This window comes from Mercenaria mercenaria, unplaced genomic scaffold, assembly GCF_021730395.1.
Source record: "Mercenaria mercenaria strain notata unplaced genomic scaffold, MADL_Memer_1 contig_3619, whole genome shotgun sequence".
Taxonomy (NCBI): Eukaryota; Metazoa; Mollusca; class Bivalvia; order Venerida; family Veneridae; genus Mercenaria; species Mercenaria mercenaria.
This window is the reverse complement of record NW_026461775.1, coordinates 53,478-73,646: the sequence shown is the minus strand read 5'-3', so window position 1 is coordinate 73,646 and position 20,169 is coordinate 53,478. Positions and strand designations below refer to the sequence as shown.

Sequence of the window (20,169 nt, the reverse complement as noted above, 5' to 3'; positions counted from 1 at the left end):
CTCTTTCTGATAAACACCATGAAAGCGGCACTGAGGAATGCACACTTACAGATACAATGGGTAACTACTCGTTCGTTTTAAGGTTATAACACACTAAATAGCCACCACTATATATTCTATATAAAATGACAAGTTTTCACAATGCTGCAATACACACCTAGACCCATTTTAAATTTCTTTAGCTTACATTTTCTTGTAGATCAACATTAATAGGGGATGAAAACCCCCGAGACGGTAACGTCCGTATATAGATATTCGTCTTTGCTGTTTGCATATACTGAGGCAATTTTTTCGATGTTTTCCGGTTCCGGTTTATGTAAAATCCGCTGACTGGTTGTCTTTATGAACATCCGAGCACCCCGAATCAGTCATAGAAACTCGTAAACCGCGCTAACATGATTATTTTACTTCTTTTTCGTAATGAAAACTGTACATGCAACTGAAAAACACTTTTAAAACAGTAAGGAAGTGTAAAGACCGTCAAGTTTCTGCGTGGAGTGCAAACAAACAAAACAAAATTCTAAAAGCTAGTGCGAGAACGCTGAATGACGTCACCGGCATGGCTTCCGTAAATTTTGCAAAGTATGATATTCGCTGTAAGAGGTATGATGACACTAAATGTAAACTAAGTTTAGAGCAAAGTTTCACTTTCTTGAGCGTTGAATATTTCTTTCTAAGCGGATATATAAAAGATAAATCCCCAATGCTAGGCGGTGCCTTAATTCATATTACTGTAAAAATATCCATAGAAATGTAGGGGTCATGTTTGATGCAAGAAAAATATTTCTGGTCAAACGGACACACCGTAATTTTTACACTGAAATGACAATCACAATTTAGGGTAGGGGTGTATGAATAAATTTCACATGTTAAATCAGTTTGGAGTCTTTTTTCAACATGCAAATGCTACCAGTATGTCAAGTATAGGCATGCAATATGATTTCAACCAATATATAGCAATGATTTCAAGGAAAATCCTTCTTACAGCAAAAAAAAACCTGAGAACTATTTGAATCCGCCATTATGCGATACCATTTTTTCATAGGTGCTAAGGCTATTTAGTGTCTGTATGCCTTAACCCTTACCCTGCTAAATTTCTATAATGAACTTGTCCATCTTTCAATTTGGACAGTACCGTTAACTGTTAAAAGGGATGCTTACCAAAAAGTTACTGACTGAATGTCGAATAGTGCAGACCATGATCAGACTGCACGGAAATCTGCTGTTCTATAAAGAAATATTTCAAAATTGTAAAACTTACATATATCTTATTTAATATTATACCCTATAAAAACATACGCTTTATGAAAGGGTTAAATAATAAAGAAAATTATGGTGCATTTTTATGGTAAACTGTTATTCGCTGTTCAAATGATTTGCTTTAATGTAGTGAAACAGAACACGGAATCAATGAGGTAAAAATCAATAACATTTCGACCTATTACAATTGACAAATGTACCAGTGAAAAAGCATCTGCTATATATACAGTCAATAAGATATTAATGACTTAAATGCAGTTGTTTGTGCGTTACTGTTCAGTCCTTATATTTACATTTATACAGTAACCTAAGTTGCTACAAAAGTTAGTGGATTGTTTCCACAATTTTAATGGAATCAAAATGAATGTCAGGATATTGATGCTTCAGTTTTTAATGAGAAAAGTCAGAAAGACCCACCCACGTGAAATTATAATTCGCCTTTCGATAAAAATACAGCTCCTGAAATTTATATAAAATAGTCTTAATCCAGAAATAAATCATATTAGACGTGTGAATTCACTTTAGACCTTTAGCGTCAGATGATTTAGTTTAAGCTGAAAGTTCGTTTTTTTTTTTTTTTTTTTTTTTTTTTTTAAATTTCCGTGTTCAGTTTTCAAAGATTTATCCAAACGACGCTATGTTTTGTTTATGTTTCGTTTTGCCGATAGTCCTGTGTTATTTCACGAATGTTGTTTATACGTTAGCGTGTAAGCGAATGTGAATAGTCAACATTTTCCATTCAAGTGTTACACTTTTAGTACACCTGAAGAAATGTAACATACTTATTTTGAATCTGACAACAGAATTTTTATGCTTTCAGATATGTTAATTTTCGTTCATTAAAAAGAATGATAAAGCATTTAGTACCTTGTTCTGCAACATGTACGGATCATTTGAGCCGCACCATGAGAAAACCAACATAGTGGCTTTGCGACCAGCATGGATCCAGACCAGCCTGCGCATCCGCGCAGTCTGGTCAGGATCCATGCTGTTCGCTAACAGTTTCTCTAATTGCAGTAGGCTTTAAAAGTGAACAGCATGGATCCAGACCAGACTGCGCGGATGCGCAGGCTGGTCTGGATTCATGCTGGTCGCAAAGCCACTATGTTGGTTTTCTTATGGCATGGTTCATGTACGGATCATTTTGATTTTAAAAAAGATGTGTTCATTTCATAGTTTCAGTAAATGATAACTCTGAAAGCACCTTGGGTAGTGTAGTTGACACACATCATACTGATAGTGATGAAGGTCTTGAAATGGGACATGATTACATGCCACAAGAAGGTATTAAATTGAGTTCCGGTATTTTGAAATACTGCTCCGTTTTTAGTTAGAAGCTGTAATTTAACATGAATTGTTTTATCTAGGGAAACCTATTTAAGGACTATGCTATTTTGACAGTGCAAAATTCCTATGTTAAACTGAGATTGTCGTAACAACGCGAGAAATGCTCGGGGTTCAAAGAGAAACTAATAATAATAAAAAATGTATCTCCGAGTAAATTATAAAGTATCAATGACACTCAAAAACATGTTCCAACAGTGCACAAGAGGAAAATGCACAGGAATTTTCGGGGTAAGTATTTGGTACCATAAGTCTCTTATATCTATACAATATATATATTCATCAATCAAGGATATGTCAGTGTAAATGAGCTGAGCGTTAGTTTTCTAAGAAAACGTCGTTAAACTGGGTTACACAAATCATACGTGCACCAATATTTTACAAAAATATGTCCGCCATGTTTTCTTCAGTGAACGAAGTAAAAGGAGTATTTTACCTTAGAATTCCTTATTGTATAGTGCGATTCACTTTCTAATCTAAATAAAGTATCACTTTTTTATAACATCCCACTGTCCGATCTTTCTGATCACCTAACGATCACTCACAATTACAAAATAAAACCAATGTGTCATCAAAATTATCACTTTACACGGCTTCTTGGACATGACGGCCTACTAACATGAAATTTGTAAACATACGCCAACCAAACAAATGATGAAAGATCGGGACTTTTTCAAAGATATGTTTTATTTCCAGTAATTTTCTGATATTCTAACGAAATAGCAACCGAATTCTATGCACAGAAATGTCGAAGATGTTATGCAATATAGCTTTGAGTTTAAATTTTGGATCTATCTTTTTACAGCCCAACAATAGACATGTATGTGTCACAAATACGGCTTGTCCTCGAAATCAGTGTCAAAGGTTACTAGAACATAAATAAAATAAATAAACAATCGCTTACAATGTTCCTGTAAGTCCCATAAAATGAAACGGCTCGTATATATACGTTCATATATATTCTGTACCGGAAACATCGACAATCACAGTTCGATCTTTTCCACGAACATTTAAAAATTACCTTTATTCCTTTATTTACATTTCAAGCATGACGTTTCATATATACATTCAAGAACGTAAATTTCGTGCTTTCCGACCCTCGTGGTGTGTAAATTTTTGTAATTAAAAGTATGGTGTATTCGACAAACCATTTGTAATTTCAGGCGGTAAATATAATTGACAGTATCATTTATATTATCGGGATTTAATTGAATATATAAGTTTAATAGTTGCAAAAGAAAAACGTAGACATAATTGTTCACTTCACAGGAATGAAAATCAGCGTGAGAATTGAATATTGGTAAATATTTCAAACATTACTTCTATAGATGCCTCCATGACCGGATGGCCAAGGTCGCTGACTTTGAATTCCTTGCCACCGGCGTGGGATGGTGTAAGGAAGCCACCAGCTGACTTTTCGAAGGTCTCTGCCTCTATCTAGGTACTCAACTGAGCCCCAAAAATGTTTGGAGGGGCACCTGGAGGTTTTCCCCACCAAAAAAAAAAAAAAAAAAAAAATGGAAAAAGTTAATTGTATCGTTTTGATATTACTCTAAACCCAACAAAATGAAAAAGAAAACATTTTCCCCATAGTTGTTTGTTTGTTTGCTTGTTTTTATTTTTATATAAATGAATATGCAAAAGGGTATTTGTTTGTATCAGTGTAACGTCAAAGTATAATATTATAATTATACATATACAGTGAACGCCGAAAGCTTAATATTTTCACGAGGGGGTTTAAAGCTTTGATGTTACATGTAAAACAAACATATCCCTACTGTATAAAGGTAAAGGTCTCTTTTTATTTTTAGCTCACCTGAGCACAAAGTGCTCAGGGTGAGGTATTGTGATCGCTCACCGTCCGGCGTCCGTCCGTCCGTCCGTCCGTCGTCCGTCCACAACATCTTAAACAACATCTCCTCCTAAACCAACAGGCCAATTTTGATGAAACTTCACAGGAATGTTCCTTGGATGGCCCCCTTTCAAAATTGTTCATAGAATTGAATTCCATGCAGAACACTGGTTGCCATGGCAACCGAAAGGAAAAACTTTAAAAATCTTCTTCTCAAAAACCAGAAGCCCTAGAGCTTAGATATTTGGTGTGAAGCATTGCCTAGTGGACCTCTACCAAGTTTGTTCAAATCATGACCCCGGGGTCAAAATTGACCCCGCCCCAGGGGTCACTTGATTTTACATAAGAAAATCTTAAAAAATCTTCTTCTCAAAAACCAGAAGCCTTAGAGCTTAGATATTTGACATGTAGCATTGCCTAGTGGACCTCTACTAAAATTGTTCAAATCATGACCCCAGGGTCAAAATTGACCCGCCCCAGGGGTCACTTGATTTTACATAGGAAAATCTTCAAAAAATTTCTAAAAATAAACCAGAAGGCCTAGAGCTTAGATATTTCACATGTAGCATTGCCTAGTGGACCTCTACAAAGTTTGTTCAAATCATGGCCCCGGGGTCAAAATTGACCCCGCCCCAGGTATCACTTGATTTTACATAGGAAAATATTAAAAAAGTCTTCTTCTCAAAAACCAGAAGCCCTAGAGCTTAGATATTTGACATGTAGCATTGCCTACTGGACCTGTACTAAAGTTGTTCAAATTATGACCCGGGGTCAAAATTGACCCTGCCCTAGGGGTCACTTGACTTTACATATGAAAATCTTCAAAAGTTTTCTAAAAATAAACCAGAAGGCCTAGAGCTTAGATATTTCACATGTAGCATTACCTAGTGGACCTCTACAAAATTTGTTCATATCATGACCCCCTGGGTCAAAATTGACCCCGCCCCAGGGGTCACTTGATTTTACATAGGAAAATCTTCAAAAATTTTCTAAAAATAAACTAGAAGGCCTAGAGACTAGATACTTGACATGTAGCATTGCCTAGTGGACCTCTACAAAATTTGTTCAAACCTTGTCCCCCGGGGTCAAAATTGACTCCGCCCTAGGATTCACTTGATTTTACATAGGAAAATCTTTAAAAAAAATCTAAAAATAAACCAGAAGGCCTAGATCTTAGATATTTGACATGTAGCATTGCCTATTAGACTTTTACAAAATTTATTCAAATCATGACCCCTGGGGTCAAATTGACCCTGCCCTATGGGGTTACTTGATTGTACATAGAAAAATCTTCAAAATTTTCTAAAAATAAACCAGAAGAGCTTAGATATTTGACATGTAGCATAGCCTAGTGGACCTCTACAAAAAGTTTTCAAATCTTGTTTTTAAAGTTACTTAAAGAAAATTTCAACTATATTTTCTCATAATTCTTTTGATTGATTTCTGTTTTGATCTTTTGACCTTGGAGACTTGTCCTTAAGTGCAATGATAACAGGTGAGCGATATAGGGCCATCATGGCCCTCTTGTTTATTATAGTGTCACCCTTATTGAAAGGGCCAGCCAAATTGGCTTACGAGACACTTTTATTGTGCTAGCCAACTACCTCCCAACTCCTACCACTTTGCCAGGCGCAATGCGGATAGAAGTCTGTAACCATTCATTCAACTAACTCGCGGCTGACGGACCGGCCTTTTCGGGACGAGTCCCATGACCCCAGTGCAAAATCATCCATGCTAAATACTACGTAGGATATGTTTGCTTTCTCACTCTCTAACACTTCCGAAACGATCTATTTGATTTTTATCATAGAGTTCTAGTTTATTTTTCACTTTTTATTAAAGCAAAAATTTAAACTTTGAAGTTTAGTAGGTTGTAGCATTCCGTAGGTCCGGCGTTGTTTTTTTTCGTGATATTCCTTCTGTAGCCAGTCACTATCTACCCAAAAATGTATTGTAAAAAAATGCTTTTTAACCAAAGTGGAAAATACCAGGTACTGCTTTCTAAAAGGCTAATTAGAATTCTCGATGTCATTTGTCAGAGATAGGCTACGCTTGTAAATAAATAATATTATTACAAATTAATACTGCTATTTTTGGTGCACTTTTCGGACTTACGATAAAGTCAAATATATATTTAATATATTAATTTGAGCAATACACTCCCTGTAAATGCGCACTACGTACAAGCGCTCAGGCCCTTCTCGCACACCATACTTATAGTTGGGACTTCTTTAATGTGTAAAGGCATGTGCACAAAAATGACAAATTTTACCCACACCTGGGTAATTTTAATGTGTTTTTTTAGAAAAGTAATAAATGGAAATAGAAAAATAGCTCTCAGCTCATTTACACGGATAGTTCAGCTTTACTATGTATGTTATACTTTTTCACATTTATGCTTGATGATATAGAATACTTACCCCGAAAATTGTGACCCGAACATACTGATAACTTTTCCAACTTTAGTCTTTTAATTAAAGTAAGAGTTCAGCACTGCATGGTTTTAATGTATTGTTACACTGGAATAAAATTTGTTTTACAATAACTTCGAAATTTCTCAGAAATAATATCATGTACCCCACCCACCTAATTCATAATTTCAGAATAACATAGGCCTTAATACATACATTTATAATGCAAAGCTCGAGGGAATAATTAGATTTGTTTAAATCAATATCAACAAAAAAACTGTTTTATAGTCACAGGAATAGCCAAGGATTATCCAGCACGATATATGGTATTATGCTCATTGTGGTTTTCATTGTTATAACATGTCATAATAATACAAGAATCGTCCCCTGTTAATCCATAACTTGGTTTTTGGTCACAAAGTGCATATACGCACATTACTGTTTTTATCATGTGACATGAAAAATATACATTTTTTTGACAGGCATTATCAGCAAATAAATATTAACTCTTTCATATGAAAATATGATGCACATATTTAAATCTTATGATTGTTGTGTCAGTATTCTGGTTCTAGGGTTAAAATATCTAGCGTGAAACTTATTACGCAATTGCACCCATTTAGAAGACTGTTTATAACCTGTCAATATCTAAGGCATTGATGCATTCAAGATGGTTGACATACTTTGTGGTGTGTCTGGACATCTTCGTTTCATTACTTGAAAGAAAGAAATAGAAAGAAAATACTTCAAAGTATTACTTTTCAAACACAAAAATGTAATTGTAATAATAAGGAAGTTCGTATTATTTTATTTCTCTTAGATTGAAAATATAATGTAAATGATCTTTAAGAGTTATGTCCATGTTTTGGAGAAAGAAAGTTCGAACATCACCAAATCATAGAAAGAAAGAATTGTTTTTCATGAAAATTAAACAGCATATAAAACATTTATACTTTTCTACAAAACCATTGTCAATTTATTCATATATTTATTGAAATCCGGAAAGGGATTGCATGAAGGGACCACACTTCTGGACAGTTCAACGCCTTTAAAAAAACTCACCATTTTTAAAAAGCTGTTATATGTCTTCGTTTTGATGCATTTGCAATAATGCCCCAGTGCTTAAACTTTACATAACAGCTTAAACATCGTTTGAAAATTGTTTACTTTTATTTAGAATATTTTAAGTATCCAATTCTACAGGACAGAACGTTAAAAATGTATTGGACAGATATTATTTTGAAAGATGTTGTTTGTTTTCTGAAAAACATATGTTTTGTGATATACTGCTAAACCTTAATTGTCTTATTGCTCTTTAAAAATGTTACTATAGATAATTCGGACACGGACCACCTCCTTGAAATGGGACAGGAAGAATATGTACCGAAAGAAGGTTTGTTATATTTCAATTTTGTTTGGATTTTATTGTGAAATCTTTTCATTCTCGTTGGCTGGAATTTTGTTGATTTGAAGCATGGAACTGGCAATTTACTTCTTTATTAAGATGTAATTTGCAAATTCTTACCCGAAACTAATGTCTCTCCACTAATATTAATGATTCTACTTTAATATGTTTGAAATTTCATACAAATTTGTATTGTCTCTGTTCTGCTCCTTTTTTTTAATTCAGAGACATTTCAAGAGTTTCTAATGCATCAGTAACTGACACTTTATAAATTCATGTTCGTTTTATACCTCAACGGAGTAGACTTTTTAAGATTCCTTAACCTCAGTTTCTTTCTTTTTTTTCTTTTTTTTTTTTTTTGTATGTTGGTGATGTTACAGGCACTTTGATATATTTGCTTTATTTCAAAATGAATATACTAGTATAAATATATGCATGATTTGATGGCTCCGTACGCCGTCCTTCACGTTGTCATTTTTACGTGTTGTCACGTTTGCGATTGGTGGCTATAGTTGCGCTTAGTGTACTCAATAACTCCGCTGTATCTTCTTTATATGTTACATTTTATAGATGTCCGTCCCGATCACAGTTTCTTTAAAACTCATTTTTATGTGTTCACTGTAATGTAAAACTATTGAAACTGTATGAGGTATGTTTTATCTAAATTTGACGCGTGAGAAGTAAATTTATTTAATTACAGGTGTATTTGAATTTGTGACAGTGAAAGCTTTGTTTGACTTTGACGCCGTTTTTGAGAACGAATTAAGCTTTAAACAAGGTGACAAGTTAGATATTGACAAGGACTTGTTCGGGTACGTAGCATCCTTCATATGTTTATTACCCTTGCTTCTATCCATTGAATGGGGTTTCTGCCATTTCTTGGGGAAACTGAGACTTTGTAACTATTGAAACTATCAGAAGAGTAGAAAGTTAATACTTGAAAGTATACCTGAATGTATCCTACCTTCAAAGTAAAGGGCAGTATCAAGGTGTACAATAAATTTTCCTTTATCAGGTCAGTGACGAAATTACATTTTGTTGAACTTCTATGCTTACCTTTTTCAAAACGACGCTATCTCGATTTTAAAAATCAACTACAAAAGACATATTTATGCAATAATTTTCATAAATTAGTTTTTATCAGGTATATCAGACCGTTAGATATGTGTCTGCAATTACTACAAATATTATTTTTATCGGAAGTGCTCATTGAAGCGGGCATTGCCTCATCCAAAGAGTTTCTGCAGAAGTTTTGCATTCTGCATTTGACTCAAGGAATATATCGACTGGAACATTCAAATAGCCGAGGTAATGGTTGTCTGTTCTCTGAATCAAATGCCGTTATGGTCTGTATAAATTTGACCAAGACATAAAGTTTTCTTGTTCGGATGAAAAGTCATATGGCAGTACATTATGTTTAACAGTACGTACAAAACAAAAGGTTAGGCTTAGTTTGTCTTTTATTTTATAATATTTAGGGATTGTAAGAGCTGTTAAAATTGCCTTATATTTGTAAGGGTACAAGTTGAAAAGTTGATATAGATTAGCTACGTATAACCTTTTAAGCTTGTTTAAGATGGGCACATACCTAGGTTATGGGTAAATTAAATTTAAAAATTGTTTTAAATACAACGTATGATAAATAAAACTCTAGGTTATTGACATTATAAATTTAGATTAATTAGGCAGGTCTACGAAAAATAAAAGGTCTCGACTGAGGCCTTGACATTTACATTTTCCGAGTCGTACAGTAGCCTAATATTGTTAGTAGAAGTAGAAGTTCCTTAAACTAAATCATTATCAACTAAAACTTCATTAATTATACTTTTGATATTTGACAGTCTTATTTTTATTACTGAAGGCACATATATTACTTTTATAGTCAAGCTTCGTTTTGGTGGTATGCTTCTCATCAAGATTGTAGAAAGAAAGGCTACATTCCAAGTAGTTTTGTTTTGAAAGACGAGAATTCGTTGGAAGCTCAAGAGTGAGTACGTTTGATTTGCTTCTTTTCACGTATTCATAACTAAAATCCTTTGCAAAGCTCAATGAGTTAAACATAAATATTACTTTAAAAAAGAAACATTTTTTAACAAATCATACTTCACATTGATATGAGCGAGCCAATGTTGTTAGATATTACAGCCTATGCTGTTAGCTCACTGATGTCCAGATCTATACATTTCTTTTATTTAAACTTTTGATTCTAAATATAGATCGACTTTTGACCCTACAGAATATTTGTCCAGGTATAATAATTTTCTTCAGGATCGATCCTTTTTCAACCTTAAAGAGTCTTGAAACATATATCCTGTATATTTGCTTACGCATTGAATGATCGAATCATTTATGTACAATTATTTACAAAATGCTATTCCATTCAGTGTAACATGATAAACCCCTTTAGTTTCGGTAGCCTGTTTCGATATGTGCTTACAGTAATTAACCTAACAGGGTGTTTCAGATCGTAGTGTAAGCTTTGAATCAAATATTTACTTTTACGCTATATTTATAGTTGGTGGTTCAATGGAAATGAAACTGATGCTGAAACCCTATTGCGCCATTCTAGCTTCCAGTCTGGGACATTTCTTGTCAGGCAAGCTATAGGTAAATTTTAAAGATTTAAATGCCCATCTATCATTTAAATGCATATTGATAAAACTCTAAAGAAATGTACTCCACTTGGCTAAATATATAAAGTAACTGTCATTTGATAATGTAATGTGTTAAAACACCGTTTAATAGAAATACTTCTAGGTTTTTAGCCGCAGTACATATTCGTAATATTTGCATATATATATATATATATATATATATATATATATATATATATATATATATATATATATATATATATATATATATATATATATATATATATATATAAGTATATACATTTATTATGAGTTATGTAGTTCTTTGAACAGTATTGTTTATACAAACATGTTACTTTTATTCTTGCATATTTGTACCTACGTGGGTACCAATATGCACTTAAAGGGAATTCCGATAGTTTTTTATGCGCATCTTTCTGCGCAGCCGACACTTTCTATAGAAAACTGAACTGAAGTCAACATTTGTTGAAACATGTTACAGACAGTCTTAAATATGAGGAATCTTGAATGAAATAACATTTTTGATAAGTTTTATCAGTAATCAAATGTTGATACTGGTTTATGTTGTATTGACAAGTATCATACCTGACAGGTATCTTGCTATTTTTGTGGTTGTGTTTTCAAATCGCATTTTGGTACAAAGACAGTGTTGTTCATATAATGTAAGATAATTGACTTAGTACTGAAAAGACAATATCACCTTTCAGATTAATTAGTATTCAATTATAGAAAGAATTAAGAATTTTTAAAACTTTTTTTTAACTTCTAGCAGACATACATGTAATCAATTTGGCCAGGTTCGCGCCATTTTCCGTCCGAACAGGTGTTGTATTCTAGCGGTCTTAACATAAAATTTAGCCTGGTGACCCATACATTTTTAGCCATTTTTATGCTCACAATACAATTATCTATACACAAGAAAAATAGGAAAAAATTCTATAAAAGAATTTTTTCAAAATTTAAAAAAATATTCTTCACTATGGGTATTTTTCACTGAAAAAAGTTAACAAAAGTTAATATGAAACAATATTTTTTTTTTCATTTGTACCCATTATTGTAAGGATAGAGTATTACAAATATGACTATGATATCAAATAAGTATATGATAAAATCTGTAAAAAGAAAAAACTTTATTGTGCTGTCTTGATGTATATTTTGGTTGGTATTTATAAAAAAGCAGAAAATTATGAAAATGTTGAAAAATCGCTAGCAGTTTCAGTAACAGCGGGTGTGTTCAAAACAATTTTTCACAAAAACAAGCCTGGTGACCTATTGTTTTTATTTGTTCATCGTTTTCAGCACACATTTTCCTATCATATGTGTGAATTTAAAAAAATTCTATGAAAGAAAAAAAACTATAGGAATTCTCTTTAAAACTGACCAGTAATTTAGTATATATATTTATTAGAATTAACGGTCGGTGTTTTGCAGCCTGATATAACTTCCGGATCTGCTATGTAGTCATAACAACAGAAAAAATAACTGTAGGGTATTTTTATTATTTTCTTCGCAAACAAAGGTTTTTATTGAGCTATTTTATATAAAGATATTTGATTGATTTTGCAAGCAGCAATATAAAAGGCATAATGTTTTTTTTTTGTTTTTTTTTTTAACTTTTAAGGGGAAGATTCCTACATGTTATCTGTAAAAGATATTGACAAGGAAACAGATACACCGTTTATAAGCCATTATAAAATAAGACATTGGAAAGACAGAGGCTATTACATTTGCGAAAACCGATGTTTTGACAACATTCCTAAACTCATCTCGCAGTACAGTTGTAAGTGCATGTTATTGTGTAATTTCATAATATATGTTTGTCAATCATTTTGTTATTAAAGGTGCAGAGCCCCAGGGAGAAATGTAAAAAGATTCAATTTACAAACAAACCATAACATTTTAAAATATTTTCTTTTTTCGTGTATTGATAAATACACGACTCAAAATAGATCAACAAGAGACATTTTAAAACAAACCATACTTGTCATCATATAACTCAAAGTGACGCAAAATAACATACATAAAGCAACACACACATCGTCTTATAACGAAAGGGCCAGTAGCTAGGAAATGATGTAATGGGTGAAAACAGTTAATGGTATGCCTGCCTCAAACTTAAACATACCTTGTACATGGGCGTGATTGTCAAGACAATATGAAGAAAACGTCTCCAAACTTCTTTCACATCTTGCATTAATAACATAATATCCGACTGCAGAAACCACAGAACTTAGGTCAGCCTAATGTGTAAGCGTACCAATGAAAACATTTCGACGGTCCGATTCAGATGTGTCGCACATTTCATTACTTCTTATAAGCAGAGCGAATAAAAACCGGGTTACTGGTCCAATGTTATCCTCTTGCAGATTTTAATATCACTATAGCACACCTTAAATGCCATGTAGCGGCCGTAAATATTTATCTGTACAGGTTTGTTAAATCTTCAGTCTTTAAAGCTTTAAGAATAAGAGATCCTGGGTCCATTCAATTCATAGATTTCCGCTTAATCGATCCTAGAGGGTATGTGAGATGTTGCACAACGCGTTACGTCTCACAAACAGGTTCAGTCAAACCCAGTCTGCTTTAAATATGCTCGATTCGTGATTTACACTTTCAACGGATCTTCTTTACTTTTTTATGAAACATTTGTTTTAACAGATACCGATCATGTCTCTTATCCAACGGAAAGTTTATTGAAATTTCTACATCAGTTTCAAAAGTGGTTCCTTAGGTTAAGGAGAATCTTTTTGTACTCAACCATGCTATCGCTACTTTCCGCTTTCTTTACCTGTAGGTGAGACTAATGGTATATGTTGTAAGCTGGAAAAGCCATGTCCGAAAGATCCACCAGAATTGCCAATTAGATTATATGAGTGGCTTAAGTGGCTTGAAGTAACGAGAAGTTCGGTGAAAATTGGCGATAAAGTTCCAGTATCTTCCTTTGGAGACAAATGTTATGGTATTTTTGTCCGTATCATCTCTAATATAAGTGTACACACTTCAGTATTTTTTCTTGTAATAAAGTGTTATGTGTAAAATTGCATTGTCATATCAATCACAAACAATGTAACTTGTTGATTTAGAAAGGTGTTAATCAGTACCATTTCAATTTTCAAAAGATGTTTTTCAGAACCGTTTAAATATAATTAGAATCTGAATTATTTTCAAGCGAAAATGTTGTTCTATTTGTTAAATCACAATATTGTTTCCAGATTAAAAAAGACATGATGTTTTGTTTCAATAAGTTTTAGAAATGTTCTCTAAAATAATCCGCAATCCCAGTTAGCGTATTCAAGATTATTCTTTAGTACTGAGTCATTGATATACTACCATCTACTACTTGTAAAGTATTTTACAGGTACATTTCTAAATGATCGTATCGCTATTAAGACATTGAGAGATAAAGCGAAACCAGTGGACGATTTGCTTGGCGAAGCCTATCTTTTAAAAGACTTAAGACATAAAAGGCTTGTTCAGTTATTGGCACTTTGTACAGACAAAATGCCATTCTGGATGATAACTGAGGATGTGACAAACGGTGATTTACTTGCCTGTTTGCGTGAAGATATGGGAAGAAGTCTACAACTGAATGTTCTTGTTCATATCGCTAGTCAGGTATTAATTTTGTCAGTTGATTTATGTTAATTCCGTTCTTAGAATTCCATCGGCTTTTTAGCTGTTAAGTACCGTTTTGTATTTAGACAGTGCTAGGTAACATTCATGTTTACATATGTGTACATTGCAGCATGCTTGAAAATGCTGTACATTTGAAAGTAATTAGACGAGGCGTTTCTTACATCCTTCAGCATACACAAATGGATACTGAAAGGGAAAAGAATTCAAATTACTTAATGTTTTCAAAGCAATTTAATATTGCTGCAATATGGTTTGTTACGTTTCATTATTCTACACCTGTCTTTCTCTTCAAGTTAGCAATTTGTGTTTGTACCATAATACTGTTCACTGTTCTTCGCGATTCGATTTAATATATTACGTATAGGATGTTGCAACAAGTTTTGTTTCAGTCTCATTATTACGGTTCAGCAAATTTTAACTAAATCACAGAGAGTGTTGTATTTTGTATAAAAAATAAAAGTAAATAAACCTGTTCATTATGCTACTACAAAATTGTCATTTTGATGCGATGTGCCGTTGAATCCGGAGAATTATGACAGGAAGGCGCCACCATTCGGATAGTCCATACTGTTTCTTACGGTATTGTTTTTTTTTTTATCTGTAAAACATATTTGCAACAATGTCCGGGGCATTAAATTGACAAATATGTAAGTTTTCTTTCATTCAATCAGTTTTTGCCTGAGACAACCGTATGCATTTTTAGCAGTTTGTCATTTGTAATTACATTTAAATGAAATATATGTTGCCATGTAATTAAAATAATGACTTTTATGACATCAACATAATTAAAAGAGAGAATGTTAGTCATATTAAACAGAGGAGATCATCTATCGTAAAATGAGCTGTAAATGAGCAACATCTTTACCAATAATTTAACTGTCAAGTGCGGTCTCGAATTGTTTCGTACTGCTGGAATTTAAAATATTCTCCAAAAAGTGCCCCCATATGAAAATAAAATCAAAATTTGAATAATTCAGAATCGCTGAATTGCACCGGAACATTAATACAAATGCACCCAAACAAATGGTCTCCGTCCTTCCGTCCTTACGTCTGTCCGTAACACTTTTGTGTCCGCTCCATATCTCCTAAATCCCTTGAAGGATTTTCATGAAACTTGGGTCAAATGATCACCTCATCAAGACGATGTGCTGAAATTATGAATCAGCCTTGTCGGCTCAAGGTCAAGGTCACAACTTAAGGTCAAATGTTTTAGCCTTCCATTTCGTGTCCGCTCTATATCTCCTAAAACCCTTGAAGGAATTTTATAAAACTTGGGTCAAATGATCACCTCATCAAGACAATGTGCAGAACTTATCAGTCAGCCATGTTGGTTCAAGGTCAAGGTCACAACTCGGGGTCAAAGGTTTGAGCTTTCCATTTTGTGTCCGCTCTGTATCTCCTAATCCCCTTGAAGGCTTCATATGAAACCTGGGTCAAATGATCACCTATCCAAGACGATGTGCAAAACTCATGAGTCAGCCAAATCCGCTCAAGGTCAAGGTCACAACTCAAGGTCAAAGGTTTTAGCCTCCCATTTTGTGTCCGCTCTATATCTCCTAAACCCCTTGAAGGAATTTTATAAAACTTGGGTCAAATGATCACCTCATCAAGACAATGTGCAGAACTTATGAGTCAGCCATGCCAGCTCAAGGTCAAGGTCACAACTTAGGGTCAAAGGTTTGAGCCTTCCATTTTGAGTCCACTCTGTATCTCCTAAACCCCTTGAGGGATTTTTATCAAACATGGGTCAAATGATCACCTCATCAAGAACTTATGAGTCAGCCATGTCAACTGAAGGTCAAGGTTACAACTCAAGGTCAAAGGTTTGAACTCTGTATAATCCTAAACCCCTTAGAGGATTTTCATGAAACTTAGGTCAAATGATAACCATATCAAGACGATGTGCAGAATTCACGAGTCAGCCATGTCAGTTCAAGGTCAAGGTCACAGCTCAAGGTCAAAGGTTTACCCTTTCACTATCCATAACAGTGGCGGGGGATTTAGCTGTCTTGAAAATATGTTTTGCCAGTGGTAGGTTTGCAACCGAAGATCCAAGGCGGTATCCTGCTGTATTCCCTCTTCATCTTTACGTTTATGTCTTTCTCTTACTTGTATTCCTTTACTATTATAGCATTCATTTGTGTTGATGTATGCATCCGGTGTATACGTGTACAGATTAACACTCGAATTTCCATACGGAGTGTTGCATCGGCAGCTGTGTTCTTCGAATATAACTTGTACCGTTTGGACTTTTGTCCTTGTCTTTTTGCACGTGCATGTTTGGACAAAAAATATCTCACTCATACATTATTTCGCAGTTTAGTATTTAATTATCTGATTCATTTATGTGCGCTATATTAAAAGACAGTCAAGCTCTTTTCAAGGAAATGATTTCAGGAACGATGTCACTATTGTTTTTATACGAGTGTCAATAAAAAACGGCGACGTGTGGAGTTCCTACTCTTTCTGCTTCATTCTGACATCTTTGTTGCAAGATGTTATTCAAATGAATAACTTGGGAAAGTATTGTGAGGTGTTTGTAGAAAGTACACCACTTAAAGTTTTGATCTATGAAAATTAAGTTAATATGTACAATATAATTGCAGATATCAGATGCTATGGACTACTTAACAAAACAGAAAGTTGTACACAGGAATTTGAGAGCATGTAATATTCTCATTGGAGCTGGCAACAAAGTCAAAGTTTCTGGATTAGAACTAGCTAAGAGGATGTATGACGATAACTGTATATATGCTTCCGGTGAGTGAAACTTACTTTTGCTTTTCAATACTGCATTATAAAATGATTCTAAAACGAAAAGTTTTGCTAGTGACGACATATATTTGCAAGATTACATGTTTGCGTTTAAACAATTAAAGTACATTGATACCGCTCTTTATATGTTATTTCTTTGCAGACGGACAGATTCCGGTGAAATGGACGCCCCCAGAAGCTGTTATATATAACAAATTTAGCGCGAAGTCTGACGTTTGGTCATATGGAATACTGTTATATGAAATCATATCATTTGGAATGTCTCCATATTCAGGTACGTATTACCAGATTACTATAAAGTATAGGTCCAGATATAAATTCATTAGAGTGCGGGAGGTCGTGGGTTCAACCCCTGGCCGCGTCATACCAAGGATGTAAAAATGCTAGTAATAACTTCCTCGCTTGGCGCTCAGCATTGACAATAGTAGGACTGGCCAGTCCAGTGTCAGTATAATGTGACTTGGTGGGGTGCCACAGCACTATAAAGTTGGACATTGTGCTCACTGCTACAAGTTGACACCGTCGTTTATATGACTGAAAAATAGTTGAATAAGACGCTAACCCGAGCGCGCGCGCGCACACACGCACGCACACATGGATTCGCTAATAGCTGCTCGACGAAACATGTAGTTTTGCATGCCAGGAAATGTGGACGGGGTGTTGCTTTCGTATATAATATTGCCATTTGCAGCAAGTCAGGACGAGTTCAAATAATTCGATTACATTCACTGTCATTTGACCATTGAAATATCAATTGATATGCAGTTTAGCTTTCTGGGATATATAGACCATTACCAACAGTGGACTTGTGCATGTTTAGTAGAAGTCTGACCTGTATTTTTGTGCCAGACATGCAGCGGTTGAATAAGACAGTGTCATTGTAGGAGTCCTGAAGTTTCATCATGATATGCCTTCATATTTAGATGCTGCAAGATTCAGTGATGTTGAAGGAATCAGCATGTTTCCGGATCTACTCATACCTGTGGTTACAAAATAGATATTACTAGGGATAAATGTGGCAGTTTATAAGGCGTTGGTGTAATTTTTGTCTTTGTTAACATCACCTTGTCGTTTTGCAGTGCGTTGGTGTTGTTGTAATTTTCTTATGGACACATCATTTGTATCATATATGCAGATCTGAATATGTGCATCTCCACAGAATATGTCACATGAAACGGCACTTGACCGGCGATTCCACCAATTCTTTGTGAATTGCCTTGCCGAAAAACTGAAAACAAATTCAAAAATCATTATCACGATTAAAGTATTTAGGTGCATTGTTAAGCAGTATTACATACTGGGCAAATTACAACATGCTAAGAATACACCAGCTTTAAGAGCTAGAATGCTTCTCCTTGGTCATATTATCGTTGTATTGAGCCTACATGGACATGATGAAGTTATATAGATACGGTCAGGACAGCCTATAGTGATTTATGCCGAAGTAATGAAGCTTGAATCTTTACGTGCTCTGAGCTTATATAGATCTCTCCCAAAGAGCTCAGGGACACAGATAACTTGCTTTTCACTGTCTGTTTCAAACCAGTTTCACTCAATAGCACTTCAAAAACTGAACAATTAATCTGATACTTTGATGTTACAATAATCAATATAAATCTGTATAGGTGTTTTGTTTTCTGTCTGTATTGTTAGATATGCATTCATTTGTAAAATGCTGAAAGGCTACTTTAAGAAAAAAGAACATTTTAAGCTTCGCTACGAGGAAATTCAAATACAGAATGAACCGGAATAGCAATGTCTTTCTTTACAATCTATGTTGACAATACATTCTAATTGACGATATATATCTTTTTTATATAAAGTTAACTGTTTTATACAACACATCTTAAGAACTTGACAAAAGAAATTACATTTTTGTATCAGACGTCATGCTTTTAGCTTCTTTCGTTAAACTTTATGAAAAAGTTTTATTAAGATTTACTTTGTAATATTTGTATTCTCACATAGTGTTTATATATATATTTAACAGGTATGAGCAATTCGGTTGCATTACGTCGTGTGTGTGAAGGGTACCGAATGCCAAAACCAGAGACTGGATCAATTGATTGTCCGGATCCGTATTATGAAATGATGCTGAAATGTTGGGAGAAAAATGAGCAACGACGACCCAGATTTTCTTTCCTTCACGATTTCTTTGAACATTACTACGTATATACAGAGGAAATGGAAACTGAGTTGTAACTTAAATGCTAGAAGGCTCCCATATATTGCAGTTATTAATGAGCCGCGCCATGAGAAAACAAACATAATGGCTTTGCGACCAGGATGGATCCAGACCAGCCTGCGCATCCACGCAGTCTGGTCAGGATCCATGCTGTTTGCTAACGGTTTCTCTAATTGCAATAGGCTTTGAAGGCGAACAGCATGGATCCTGACCAGACTGCGTGGATGTACAGGCTGGTCTTGATCCATGCTTGTTGCAAAGCCACTATGTTGGTTTTCTCATGGCGCGGCTCATTTGTTCAATTAAGTGCATATCAAATTATGTTTAAATAATGTTGTAAAATTTGTAAACGTTACAGCTTTTTTAATACATTGTACAAAGCAATATCAATCCATTTAAGTTTCTCGTCCACGATTTTAGGGGACATTTTCTCTCTCATAAAGAATTGATAAAGATTGTGGGTAGGCCTACTGCGGAAGTGACCAAACTTATTAAAACACAATTTTTGGTAGGTGAAAAAGATTTTTTAAAAATATTGTGCAGTAGGGAGGAAATCAATCGTTATAATGTTTAAATGATAGAGAAAGTCTACATGTTTCTTTACTAAACGATTTATTTTCTCTATAACTTTTCAGTGTCAAATATACATTGTATGCCAAACTTGTTGGAAAATGACATTTAGAGAA

At 34.2% G+C, this 20,169-nt stretch overlaps 1 protein-coding gene across 1 annotated transcript; it reads left to right on the top strand.

Moving 5' to 3' along the window:
- Window positions 1-19,597, top strand: LOC128553239 (tyrosine-protein kinase SRK3-like; the record flags this gene model as incomplete). Its single annotated transcript, XM_053534366.1, is given in 12 exon segments — window positions 1-60; window positions 2,437-2,544; window positions 8,201-8,260; window positions 8,973-9,084; window positions 10,155-10,259; window positions 10,788-10,879; window positions 12,509-12,667; window positions 13,682-13,846; window positions 14,246-14,502; window positions 17,130-17,283; window positions 17,441-17,572; window positions 19,289-19,597. Coding segments are annotated over 12 exon segments (1,616 nt in total), but the record flags the coding sequence as incomplete, so codon positions are not given.
- Window positions 19,598-20,169: the final 572 nt, after the last annotated feature.